General features: G+C 39.2%; 1 protein-coding gene across 3 annotated transcripts in view; it reads left to right on the top strand.

The window, feature by feature from the left end:
- USP33 (ubiquitin specific peptidase 33) overlaps positions 1–13,732 on the top strand; it is a 69,521-nt gene extending 55,789 nt beyond the window's left edge. For all 3 annotated transcript variants that reach the window (XM_011997365.1, XM_011997364.1, XM_011997363.1), the window contains exons 22-24: positions 8,871–8,973; positions 11,789–11,857; positions 12,246–13,732. In XM_011997365.1, coding sequence (XP_011852755.1) covers positions 8,871–8,973; positions 11,789–11,857; positions 12,246–12,403 — 330 coding nt within the window. In that variant the 3' untranslated portion in view covers positions 12,404–13,732. The remainder of the gene's footprint in view (positions 1–8,870; positions 8,974–11,788; positions 11,858–12,245) is intronic.
- The last annotated feature ends 500 nt before the right edge of the window (positions 13,733–14,232 follow it).

The following is a 14,232-nucleotide window of genomic DNA, read 5'->3' as shown; positions in this document are numbered from 1 at the left end:
CTGTATCTAGATCTGTATATGAAATATAGATAGAGCAGGTTAAGCAATAAACTGATAAAGTCACTGACCTTAATAAACAGATACAGGTCTATCTAGATAGGTCTATATCTGGATAGATCTATATGTAACTTTATATAGAGAGAGAATATGTTCCATATATATATAGAGAGAATATGTTCAATTCAAACGTATATAAAATATAGATACATATCTATAGATATATATATCTATACATATAGATAGATATCTATACATATCTATGTATCTATATTTATATATTTCTGAATTTTATTTTAAAAGACAGGGTCTTATTCTGTCACCAGACTGGAGTGCAGTGGCTGGTCATAGTTCACTGTAACATTGAACTCCTAGGCTCAAGGGATCCTCCTGCCTCAGCATCCCGAGTAGCTAGGACTACAGATGCACGCCACCACGTGTGGCTAATTAAAGAAAAATTTTTTTTGTAGAGACAGTGTCTTTCTGTCTTGCCCAGGCTGGTCTCTAATTCTGGCCTCAAGCGATTTTCCTGCCTCTGCCTCCCAAAGCTCTGGGATTACAAGCATAAACTACTGTGCCTCGCCTCAAAATAAATTATAGTAATATACAACCTCATTAAATAAAATAGCAGATATTGCATCCATATTGGTATAAATAAATAAATGAATAAATGGAAAGGATGAGGAATGGAATGTTTACATCATTTCAACTTAACTCCCTCATTAAGCACTTATTAATTACAAAGGGAAAAGACTAAGTTTCAGCAGAGAATCCTGACACTATCTCGATGAAGATAAAATGAGCATCATTAAAAATGAAACAAATCAATTAGTTGGGTATGCTGGTGTATGCCTGTAAGTTCCAGTTATTCAGGAGGCGGAGGCAAGAGGATCACTTGAGCCCAGGAGTTTAAGACTAGCCTGGACAATGTAGCGAGACTTTGTATCTTAAAAGAAAGAAAAAAAGAAATGAAACAAATCAAAATTATGTGCCAGAATAGTGTACAATTAGAAGAACATGGCACCACTTCTTTGATACACAGGTGGATAACCTGAATCTCAAATGAGGAAAGTCACAAACTCAAACTGAGGGACATTTTATAAAACAACAAACTATTTGGAAGAAAGGAACATCTGTTCAACTTATTCTGAAATCAAACTAGGTAAAGAAAATTTCTTTGTATACTTGGAGTTTTCCTGTAAGTTTCAGATTGCTTCAGAGTTAAAAAAAATTCAAAACTGCATAAAGCCCTTGGAAACGATTTCAGCTGTCTGCCTATGACAATGCTCAGAAACCTGAGAAGCTACTGCTACTATCAGGACCCAAGTGAATTATTCAAGAGGATGCCCAGAAGACACAGGATGCTGCTGTTAAAGATGTTAGCTGTGTACAATACTAAGTGAGATTGGATTCTTTGGAAGATGCTTAGAAGTGGTGGCAAAACCCTACTTATGCTATCTGTGGATGCCTCAAGACTGCCCAAAGCTGCCACCAGAGGGGGAAATCGTTTTTCTTTCTCTTATACCTTTCATATATTTCATATATCATGGTTATATATAGTCTGGCATACTACTGGCAATGGATCCTGTAAAATGTAGGCTTGTCTTCACAGAAGGGAGTATATGAATAAATGAAAATGATGTTCATTAACAGATAATACAGCACAGCCTACCCCTTTGTCAACCCAGCACCCATATGCACTTATACAACCAAACAACAGTGGCAACAATATCATGCTTCTGCCTGACGTAATACAACTAGGCTCCTGCACCAGTATGTGTTTCATTTGCCCTTTCCCCGTATTTAGGAGACCCAAAGTCCCATCAGTCACTATACCTATTTCTAAATGATATTTATAAATCTTTTAGTTCAGACAGTATAGTCACGCTTTTCCCTGCTATACTCTGTGATCTAAAGAATGAACTATAGGCCGGGCGCGGTGGCTCAAGCCTGTAATCCCAGCACTTTGGGAGGCCGAGACAGGCGGATCACGAGGTCAGGAGATCGAGACCATCCTGGCTAACACGGTGAAACCCTGTCTGTACTAAAAATACAAAAAAAAAAACTAGCCAGGCGAGGTGGCGGCGCCTGTAGTCCCAGCTACTCGGGAGGCTGAGGCAGGAGAATGGCATGAACCCGGGAGGCAGAGCTTGCAGTGAGCTGAGATCCGGCCACTGCACTCCAGCCCGGGCGACAGAGCGAGACTCTGTCTCAAAAAAAAAAAAAAAAAAGAATGAACTATAATGTTAACCACCAATATACCTTATGATAGTAGTCAAATGAAAGGAAAAAAATAAATTGGTAGTTATTTCAACATCTGGTAAATATTTATAAATATGTACATGGAGCAAGGAAGAAATATGTATCTATAGCTAATCACTACTATTTCCTTATTTCCTCTGTTCTCAGCCAATACCTTGGCTGGTTGTAAATGTGTTTACCTCATAAAATAACCCAAGACCTTCATTTCTGAAGGGTTTGAACCCTTAGTAGTCTTGTCTGTATTAGATTTCTCTGAGTATGGAAATACTAAATGGTGCCTGTAGTGGGTTGAATGGTGGTTCCCAAAAAGATATTTCCATACTCTAATCTCTGTAAATTAACCTTATTGGTGAATGTGACCTTACTTGAAAAAGGGGTATTTGCATATGTAAGGTTTTTTGAGATGAGATCATCCTCAGTTGTCTGAATGGGCCCTAAATCCAGTAAGTGACCTTTCACAGAGATACACAGCAGAGAGATGCAGAGAAGAGGTGAAAATCATGAAGATGGAGGCAGAGGTTGGAATGATACAGCTGCAAGGTAGAAGCTTTAGAAGCATGATAGGCAAGGAATGAGTCTTCCCCTAGAGCCTCTACAGGGAGAATGGTTCTGCTGACACTGGGATTTTGGATTTCTGGTCTCCAAAACAGAGAGAATGAATACCTTTTCATTTTCCAAATTTGTGGCACTTTGTTATAGCATTCCTCTGAAACTAATACAGTGGGTATAATCTGGTTTCCCAACATAATCCTCTGTTCCTATTATGTAGTAATGTAGTATTCATTTAATTTACTCTTTATAACTGGGATCAGTCATTGCAGCCAGTACTGTAACCTCCTCTTTGCTGATTCAGTGACATGAGAAACTCAAAATGGCCAGGGGGCTGTCTCAACTTTCAGTCTAGTCAAATTGTTGTTGTGTTCCCTTGGGATACAAATCTTCCACATTTAGTAGAGGCCGAAGTTGTGAGTGTGGGAAGCAAAACTTTTGTGAATATGTCAGTAGGTAGTAGTAGATGAGCTCTCTTATTTCCTTTACCTGATTCCTAGGTTTATGTATTCTGGTTATGGGAAAAACCACCATATATTGGTATCTAATTTGGAGCATATACGTCATCGTGTAAGGTAGTACCAAACTCACAAAGTGTTGCCACCCGCACAAAAAAACTAAGTCCAGTAGGCCAACATCTTTTGCAAATGATAGCACATGGTAACATCAGTGGATTTTATGAAAGTAAGCCTATTTCTTCATTTCTTTTGTGTAAAATGAATTCCAAGGTCAGAGCCAGTGTAGGATATTATGGTTATGAATGAGTCATTCACTAAGTCCAAGAATAGTGGTACTTGGTAAAACACTGAGTTAGGAAGGTAGACCTAAATCCAGTGTAAGTTATAGGTGTTTAAAAATCATGTGTCATCAAAGGACTCGTATCCAGACTATATAAAGAACATACAACTCAATAAGTAAACAAATATTCCAATTGGAAAATAGGCAAAAGATTTGAATAGAAATTGCCCTTAAGAAGATAGCGCTGATAAGCACATAAAAAGTACACAGTCTCAGTCATTAGGGAATTCCTATGAATATCGATGAGGATGCAAAATGCTGTGTGCCAAATGATAAACAGTTTGGTAATTTCTTGTAGGTTCAACTCCTAGTACATGACCCAGCAATCCCACTCTTAGGTATTCACTCCAGAGAAATGAAAATTTATATTAACATAAAACATGTAAACAAATGTTTATGGCAGTATTGTTCATAATTGCCCAAAACTAGAAACAATTGAAATGTCTATCATCTGACAAATGGATAAACAAAATGTGTTATAGCTGTATAATAAAATGCTACTCAGCAGTAAAAAGGTCATGGCATACTGATCCATGCAGCAACATGGACAAATATTAGAAACATTATGCCAAGTGTAAGACAGACATACAACAGACTATATAATGTCTAATTCATTTATATGAAATTTCTAAAAAGGGAAAAAGTGTAGAGACAAATGATTAGCAATTTCAAGGACCGAGAGAAGGGGAACTGATTGCAAACTGGTGCAGGACAGCTTTGGTGGGTGTTGGAGGGCTCTAAGCTGGATTGTGGTGACAGTTGCACAACTGTAAATTTACAGAAAACCTTTGAAGTCCACACGAAGAGTGGGAGGATTATACCTTAACAAAATTTTTTTTTTTTTTTTTTTTTTTAAAGCAAATCCGGGACTGGGCAAGGTGGCTTATGCCTTTCTTGCACTTTGGGAGGCTAAGGAGGGAGGATTGCTTGAGCCTAGGAGTTGGAGATTACAGGGAGCTCTGACCATGACCCTGTACTCCAGCCTGGGCAACAGAGCAAGACCCTGTCTTTAAAAATAAATAAAATTGACCGGACTCAGTGGCTCACGCCCGTAATCCCAGCACCTTGGGAGGCTGAGGCAGGCGGATGACTTGAGGTCAGGAGTTCAAGACCAGCCTGGCCAACATGGTGAAACCCCATCTCTACTAAAAATACAAAAATTAGCCAGGTGTGGTGGCGGGTGCCTGTAATCCCACCTACTAGGGAGACTGAGGCAGGAGAATTGCTTGAACCGGGAAGGTAGAGATTGCAGTGAGTTGAGATCACACCACTGTATTCCAGCCTGGATGACAGAATGAGATTACGTCTCAAAAAAAAAAAAAAGAAAAAGAAAAAGAAAAAGTGCAACCCTATGATTATTGTTCTGTAATATTAGGGTTTATTTTTTGTTTGTTTTATTCAGGCCCCCCCCCTTTTTTTTTTAAACAAAGCACATGTGTGGACAAAAATAACACTGGAATATAAAAATAAGTGCCCTTGGTGGATTGGAAGCTAGGTGAAGTTTCTGAAAAACTGAAAAAGCAGATAGGATCAGATCAAAGAAGCAAGCAAGTGCCATAGGAAATAACTATATGGGCTTTAATCTTGGAAGTGGCAGATACCGTGATGACCCTAGCATTCTACCTGTTGCACTGTACCAGGCAGCAAGCATAAAGGTATCTGCCTAGGTAGAGCAGTGAATGTAGACGTGTGAAGTATGATTGATATTCAGGGAGGTACATCAGGAAATTGTATCCTAAATAACAAAACAAAACCTCAGTACATGGGTTGATTGAATGGCAAAATAAATACTATTGGAGAGCAAATTAGTATGCTGGAAGATGTAGCGGAAAGATTTCTCCCAAGGTAAAGCACAAAAAGATAAGCAGACAGAAGGAAGAAAAGTTTTGACATGTTGAATAGCTATAGGATCCAATATTTTTCTATTATGTATTTTTTTAAAAGAGAACAGGGTGAGAACTACATTTAGAGTAACCATTTAGATAAATTTATCAGAACTAGAGAGAAACACATCCTTAAATTAATGAGGTAACTGTGCTTAACTAAATTTTAAAAAGCTTCTACCTAAACACATAGGAAGTAACTTAATACCAAAGATAAAGTAAGTCCTGAAAGTGTTTAAACATGGTAGTGGTATGAATTTAATGGTTGTTATAATTCAGCATCTGGCAGATTCAGTCTGACATTACATTTTAGAAATCTCAGTTCTCTAGGGATAAGTTTCTCACCACAGAAAGCCCCAACTTTAATTCCATGCCTTGAGGCAAATATGCCTTGATTTCTTTGTTAACCATCAGAGACTGCCACAGCATTTTACATTTCATTGTTCCACTGAAGCAGCTAGCTACCTTGTGTCCCAGAAAGATCTTTGCCCTCAGAGAGCTTATATATACATACATACACACACGTACATATATATACACACACATACACACACACACACTCTTTTTTTTTTTTTTTTTGAGACAAGGTGTTGCTCTTTTGCCTGGGCTGGAGTGTGGTGGCATGATCACAGCTTTCTGCAGCCTTGATCTCCCACGCTCAAGAGATCCTCCACATCAGCCTCCTGATGAATAGCTGGGACTATAGGCATGTGCCACCACCCCCAGCTAATTTTTTTTTTGTATTTTTAGTAGAGGTGGGGTTTACCATGTTGCCCAGGCTGGTCTTGAATTTTCTGGTCTCAGGTGAGCCACTGTGCCATGCCAGAGCTTATATTTGATAAATATGTTATATATTATATTAAAAGGTGATGGGTACAATGGAAAAGGGAAACAATGAATAGAATCAGAGGCACCAAGATTATAGTGGTGAGGGGGAGGAGTCAGGTTGGAGTTTTATATTTTATTTTGATTTTATTTTATTTTTGAGATGGAGTATTGCTTTTTTGTCCAGGCTGCAGTACAGTGGCATGATCTCGGCCCACTGCACCCTCCTCCTCTTGAGTTCAAGCAATTCTCCTGCCTCAGCCTCCCGAGTAGCTGGGATTACAGGCACCCACCACCACGCCTGGCTAATTTTTGTATTATTAGTAGAGATGAGGTTTCACCATGTTGGCCAGACTGGTCTCGAACTCCCCACCTCAAGTGATCCGTAAGTGATCTGTGACGCTGGGATTACAGGCGTGAGCCACCGCGCCCAGCCCAGGTTGGAGTTTTAAACAGGATGGTCAAAATAGGACTCATTGAGAAGATGACATTTAAGCAAAGACTTAAAGAAGGTAAGGGAGATAGTCATTCAGATACCTGCAAAAAGAAGGGTTACTGCAAAAGCCTTGTGAGGCAGGGGTGTATTTGTTTGATTATGGGAATAACAAAGTGGCCAGTATGACCACCAGTGAAAAATGAGGAAGAAGGAAGAGGAGGTCAGATTATGGGGTGAGATCATGGAGGTACTTCTGGGCTATTTTTATAAGGAAATCTGTGGACAATCACAGGGGGTTGATTAATTTGATTAGAGGAATTATATAATCTGAACTTGGTTGTCTTTGTCCACAGGTAGTGTGTTCCATGGATTTAATTGCCCATCATGAGATATTTTTAGGAGTCTTATACACTGCTACAATTAGATTAATTCCAAATACCCTTAATTTTCCCGAGCCTCTTTTGCTTGTGCTTCTCTTTCTGTATCAGTTTTTCTGTCGCTTGGGTTTTTTTTAACTGGCTAACCTGGCAAAAAAGAAATTTACTAAGAATAAAAATTGAAAAACCATACCTCCAAAAGTTTGAGAACTAAGGTAGCCCTGAGTATCTACCTGAATTGACATTGGAGTGATTCCATTCTAACCATTAGGTCACTTCTCTGAAGATTTTTATTTCTGGTAGAGTTATGTATAGTTTGAGTCACATACCCATTCCTTAGGTCGAGGGTCGGAAGAGGGAATTGGTTTTTAGGGACTGTCCCACCGCTTTTTAGAATTTACCTATACATTTATGTATATTGCTTGTGAAATGACATGTAGAAGATCATTCATTGCAGCATGGCAGGTAATAGCAAGTTGTCTACCAGTATCTTAAGTAAACAAAGTATAGACTGTGGATATAATATGTGTACATAAATAAAGTTTATGCATTAGAATTTTTTTTTTTTTTTTTGAGGCGGAGTCTCGCTCTGTCGCCCAGGCTGGAGTGCAGTGGCTAGATCTTGGCTCACTGCAAGCTCCGCCTCCTGGGTTCACGCCATTCTCCTGCCTCAGCCTTACAAGCAGCTGGGACTACAGGCGCCCGCCACCTCGTCCGGCTAGTTTTTTGTATTTTTTAGTAGAGACGGGGTTCACCGGGTTAGCCAAGATGGTCTTGATCTCCTGACCTCGTGATCTGCCCGTCTCGGCCTCCCGAAGTGCTGGGATTACAGGCTTGAGCCACCGCGCCCGGCCTATGCATTAGATTTTTAATAAATATGTGTAGTATTTATTGTTTTGAAGACTTTGTCTTGACCATCTTCATTTACCCAATCTTTATGCCCCTTTTATGTTTACTTGTTAAATTTTGAGACAGAACCTAGAATTGTTTATTCATATGTGCTACCACATATCCTAGTACTAAGTTAGGGTACATCTTACTGTACCACTTTTTTTTTTTTTTTTTTTTTTTTGAGACAGGGTCTTATTCTGTCACCCAGCCTGGAGTATAGTGGCACAATCATGGCTCACTGTAGTCTCAACCTTCTGAGCTCAAGTGATCCTCCTACCTCAGCTTCCCGAATAGCTGGGACTACAGGCACGAATCACCTCACACAGCTAATTAAAAAAATTTTTTTTTGTATAGGCTGAGTGCAGTGGCTCACGTCTATAGTCCCAGCACTTTGGGAGCCCGAGGCAGGTGGATCACTTGAGGCCATGAGTTCAAGACCAGTGCCTGGTCAACGTGGTGAAAACCTCATCTCTACTAAAAATACAAAAATTAGCCAGGTGTGGTGGCAGGCACCTGTAATCCCAGCTACCTGGGAGGCTGAGGCTGGAGAATTGCTTGAATTTGGGAGGCGGAGGTTGAAGTGAACCCAGATCGTGCCATTGCACTCCAGCCTGGGCAACAACAGCAAAACTCTATCTCAAAAATAAATAAATAAAAATAATTTTTTTTTTTTTTGTAGGGATGTTCTCATGATGTTGCCCAGGCTGGTTTTGAACTCCTGGGTTCAAAGACTCCTCCTGCCTCAACCTCCCAAAGTGCTGAGTTATCAAACACTGAAGTGGAATGATTGTATTGTTTTGCCATAAAGCAAGTTTTAGATACTAGGTGATTGTTTTTTTCTCCCCCTTCTAGCTTAATAGAGCGTTCCAAGAAGAGGACTCTCCAGCTACTTTTTATTGCATCAGTATGCAGTGGTTTAGAGAATGGGAAAGTTTTGTGAAGGGTAAAGATGGAGGTAAGTGGTTGACTGAAAAAAATTTTTTTGGTAAATTATTTGTTGTTTTGTTTGACAAATATTTCTTGAATATCTATGTGCACTTGGGATTACACTATTGAACAGAAGAGAAAAAAATCCTGTCCTCAGAGATCTTCACGTTCTAGTTTATATTCTGTTGGTTTTAAATTTTGTTAAACTTATTTTATGAATTATAGCAGGAATAGAGAACTGAACAAAGTAAATCTGTGATCTTAATATTGAAAAAATTTTGGAAATCTTTATAAGGAATAAGAGGTTGCTTAAGTTACGGTTTATTCAATACAGTGGACTTTTAAAGTAAAATTGTAGAACAATATTTAATAATTTGAAAATAAGATGCTCTGATATGTGCCGGGCGTGGTGGCTCACGCCTGTAATCCCAGCACTTTGGGAGGCCGAGGTGGGTGGATCACCTGAGGTCAGGAGTTCAAGACCAGCCTGACCAACATAGTGAAGCCCTGTCTCTACTAAAAATACAAAAATTAGCCAGGTGTGGTGGCAGGCACCTGTAATCCCAGCTACTCAGGAGGCTGAGGCAGGAGAATTGCTTGAATTCACAAGGCGGAGGCTGCAGTGAACTGAGATCATGCCACTGTATTCCAGCCTGGCCAACAGAGCAAGACTTTGTCTTTAAACAAACAAACAAACAAAAGACATTCTGATATGTGAAAAAGGCTGCAACAATATGCCCGGTTAAAGCTTTTTTGTATTTATGTATTTACTTTTTTAAATTTTTAATTAATAGAGACAAGGTCTTACCTCTGTTGCCCAGGTTGAAGTACAGCAGCATGATCATGGCTCACTGCAGCCCTGACCTCTCAGCCCATGCGATCCTCCTACCTCCATCTCCTGAGTAGTTGGGACCACAGGCATGTACTACCACATTTGGCTAATTTAAAAATTATTTTAAAAAATTAATTGTAGAGATATGGTCTCACAGTGTTGCCCAGGAACTCCTGTGCTCAAGGAATGCACCCACCTTGGCCTCCCAAAGTGCTGAATTACTGAGTTCTCTCTATATTGCCCAGGCTGGCCTCAAACTCCTGGGCTCCAGCGATCCCCTTGCCTCAGCCTCCTGAGTAGCTGGGACTATAGGTGCACACCACCTTATCTGACTTTTCTACACTTTTAAAAAAATTGTATTTTTATTTTGTAAGTTCCAGCATACATGTGCAAGATGTGCAGGTTTGTTACATAGGTAAACATGTGCCATGGCAATTCGCTGCACCTGTCAACCCATTACCTAGGTATCAAGCCCAGCATGCATTAGCTGTTTTTCCTGTTGCTCTCCTACCCCTCATACCCCAGCCCCCCACCAACAGGCCCCAGTGTGTGCTTTCCTCCCTGTGTCCTTGTGTTCTCATTGTTCAGCTCCTACTTACTAGTGAGAACATGCAGTGTTTGGTTTTCTGTTTCTGCATTAGTTTGCTGAGGATAAGGGCTTCCAGTTCCATCCATGTGCCTGCATAGGACATAATTTCTTTCCTTTTTATGGCTGCATGGTATTCCATGGTATATATTTACCACAATTTCTTTATCCAGTCTATCATAGATGATCATTTGGGTTGATTCCCTGTGTTTGCTGTTGTGAATAGTGCTGCCATGAACATATGTGTGCATGTATCTTTATAACAGAATGAATTACATTATGTTGGATATATACCCAGTAATGGGATTGCTGGGTCAAATGGTATTTCTGGTTCTAGGTCTTTGAGGAATCGCCACACTGTCTTCCACAATGGTTGAACTAATTTACATTCCCACTAACAGTGTAAAAGTGTTCCTATTTCTCCACAGCCTTGCCAGCATCTTTTGTTTCTTGACTCTTTTTTTTTTTTTGAGGTAGAGGCTCACTTTGTCGCTCAGGCTGTAGTGGAGTTGGTGAGATCTCAGCTCACTGCAACCTCCTCTTGGGTTCAGGCGATTGTCCTGCCTCAGCGTCGTCTTTTGAGAAGTGTTCATGGTCTTTGCCCACTTTTTAATGTTTTTTTTTTTTTTTTATTGTAAATTTGTTTAAGTTTCTTTTACAGCTTTTGATGATGACCATGTGGTTCACTTTTGCCTTAAATTTTAAAAAGAATGTATTTAAACACTTTCCTTTATAATGCTTTTATTGTTTTTAATGTTACTTTGATAATCTGAAGCACATTAATTGTATAATTTCTTTAAAGTTACAAAGGAATTGCTATTTTTTAGCATTAGTGGTACATTTTGACTTGTAATCCCCAAACGGAGAGTTAAAAAATAATTTCTGTTAGACTGTAATGGTTGTGAACAAGCCTCTCTTATCTTCTTTCCTGGTTCTGTTTTGGGGGAACTAAGAACTAAAAACGAAGAAGCTCAGGAGAAGACTTTAAGAATTAACCATAGGCCACGCGCGGTGGCTCATGCCTGTAATCCCAGCACTTTGGGAGGCTGAGGCGGGCGGATCATGAGGTCAGGAGTTCGAGACCAGCCTGACCAACATGGTGAACCCCATTTCTACTAAAAAAAACAAAGCAAAAATTAGCTGGACGTGATGGCGTGTGCCTGTAATCCCAGCTACTCAGGAGGCTGAGGCAGGAGAATCACTTGAACCTGAGGGGAGCTTGCAGTGAGCTGAGGTCGTGCCACTGTACTCCAACCTGGACGACAGGGCGAGACTCCATCTCAGAAAAGAAAAAAAAATTAATAATTTGGCTAAGAAATAACCAATCTGATAATATAGTTACAGGTCACAATTTTGTCAAGCACAAAACTACACAATTTTTGTTACATTTCTTTGAAAAATACATTTTGATATTTTTTCCTTTAGATCCTCCGGGTCCTATTGACAATACTAAGATTGCAGTCACTAAATGTGGTAATGTGATACTTAGGCAAGGTAAGTTTGACTCGTATTTAAGCTTTTACTTGTGAGTGATTTGTCACTGTTAGAAATATGTTATCATTAGTCATCTATAGTACTTTTTTACCCAGCTGAAGAATGTAATCCATACATTAACTAGGGGCAAATAATGGAAAGCAGACACTATTTTTCTTATCTGAGGAAAGGTCTTAAGGCTGTTGGTAAGAGCTAAGAAAAAGCATCTCTAACATTTTAAGACAAACCGTATGTTGCAGCTTATAACAATATGGGCGGGTAGTCTGCGGATTCATGTTCCAAAAGTTCTCAATTATCCCTAGAAGATTCATGCTGGGGGGTACATTATGAAAGCTTTTGCAATATGAATGTAGGTTTGTAAACATTATTTCTTCTACATAATTTTAAGGAGCAGATTCTGGCCAGATTTCTGAAGAAACATGGAATTTTCTGCAGTCTATTTATGGTGGAGGTCCTGAAGTTATCCTACGACCTCCGGTTGTTCATGTTGATCCAGATATACTTCAAGCAGAAGAAAAAATTGAAGTAGAAACTCGGTCTTTGTAATTTTTAGGATGTAGAGAGTTCTCATGAGGAATCAATTTCACGTCCCCTGACATGTACACATGCGAAAACATTCCTAAAAGTGTGTTTATTTTCTTTGTTTTTTTTTTCATCATTTATCCCATTTATTTCTTCTTAGTGGGCATTATGGAAGAATATATTAAAATGTGTAATATACCACAGGTTGGTATATTTAATTTTAAATACTTACCATAAAGTCTTTCAGTGTAATTTTTCTTTGAGACAGAGTCTTCCTCTGTCACCCAGGCTGGAGTGCGGTGGTGCGACCTCTGCTTACTGCAACCTCCGCCTCTTGGGTTCAAGCGATTCTCCTGCCTCAGCCTCTTGAGTAGCTGGGATTATAGGCACCTGCCACCACGCCTGGCTAATTTTTGTATTTCAGTAGAGATGTGGTTGCACCATGTTGGCCAGGCTGGTCTCAAACTCCTGACCTCAGGTGATCCATCCACCTTGGCCTCCCAAAGTGCTAGGATTACAGGTGTAAGCTACAGCGCCTGGCCCAGTGTAATATTTTTGAAAGAGGAGGGACAATTGTGAAATCAGTAGATTATCTTTAATCTTTGTACTACATGCAGATCCATAGTATCCTTTGTAGTGTTGTAAATACTTTTACTTTGAAAACTTTTTCATTACCCTAAATCACCGTAACTCTGACCAGTCTTTCAGTTCTCCAAAAGCCTAATTTAATTGTGTAGTTTTGTCATGGCTTCATATAATAAAGAGCCTATTTTAAGTTGAAAGTAGTAGTCAGAAAATTGTTAATTTCCTAAAGCTCAGGAAACTAGAGTGTCACTTTTTTTGCACTGCAACATATACAGTAGCTTATTAAAATTTACAAAATGTCTTTTTGAATGTATCAAGGATGTATTTAGTTTGAGTGGAATTTGTCAGCAAATATCAGTAACTTATTGCCGCTTATATTGTACAATGTTAAACTTCAATTCCTGTAACTCTGGTTAGTATTAATGTCAATAACTAAAAAACTTAGAGTTAGTTTTAGGGCACTTTTTATTTTGAGAGCATGAAGTGTGGAATGTGTCACTGCGATTGGTGATAAAACTGAGGCCACTTGTAGCTTGATTTTTAAAATGAAATAGATAAAGTCTTTTTGAATAATATAGTATGCACTGCTGTTTGCTTGATTATGTAATGTCAAAAGTTTAACTATATTCCAAGTACGAAAACATACTGGATTACATTGAGGATGTTGAATAGCATTCATGATGGCTTTGTTTTGGTTTGGGGCAGCTGTCACCAGCTAAAGCAATGTTGTTAAAATTAGCTCAATAAAAATGATTTTAAAATGTAAAACTTGAATGTTGAATTTATTTGATAGACGTTAAAGGTAAAAGGTATAAAGTTTGTTAATATTAATACCTTCTTGCTGTTTCTATTTTATTTGATTTATGTATTCTTTTGAGACAGAGTCTCACCCTTGCCCAGGCTGGAATGCAGTGGCACAGTCTTGGCTCACTGCAACCTCCACCTCCTGGGTTCAAGTGATTCTCCTGCCTCAGCCTCCCAAGTAGCTGGGGTTACAGGCATGAGCCACCACGCCCAGCTAATTTTTGTATTTTTAGTAGAGATGGGGTTTCGCCATGTTGGTCTGACTAGTTTCGAACTCCTGACCTCAGGTGATCCACCTGCCTTGGTTTCCCAAAGTGTTGGGATTACAGATGTGAACCACTGTGCCCAGCCAGTTTATTTTAAAATTTTTATTTATTTTGAGACCGGGTTATGAGACTGGCTAATTTTTATCTTTTTTTTTGGTAGAGATGAGGTTTCACCATTTTGCCCAGGCTGGTTTCAAA

The sequence above is a fragment of the Mandrillus leucophaeus genome, unplaced genomic scaffold (assembly GCF_000951045.1).
Source record: "Mandrillus leucophaeus isolate KB7577 unplaced genomic scaffold, Mleu.le_1.0 Scaffold539, whole genome shotgun sequence".
In the NCBI taxonomy this organism is placed as follows: domain Eukaryota; kingdom Metazoa; phylum Chordata; class Mammalia; order Primates; family Cercopithecidae; genus Mandrillus; species Mandrillus leucophaeus.
Note: the sequence above shows the minus strand (reverse complement) of the source record. Positions and strands in the feature narration are given on the sequence as shown.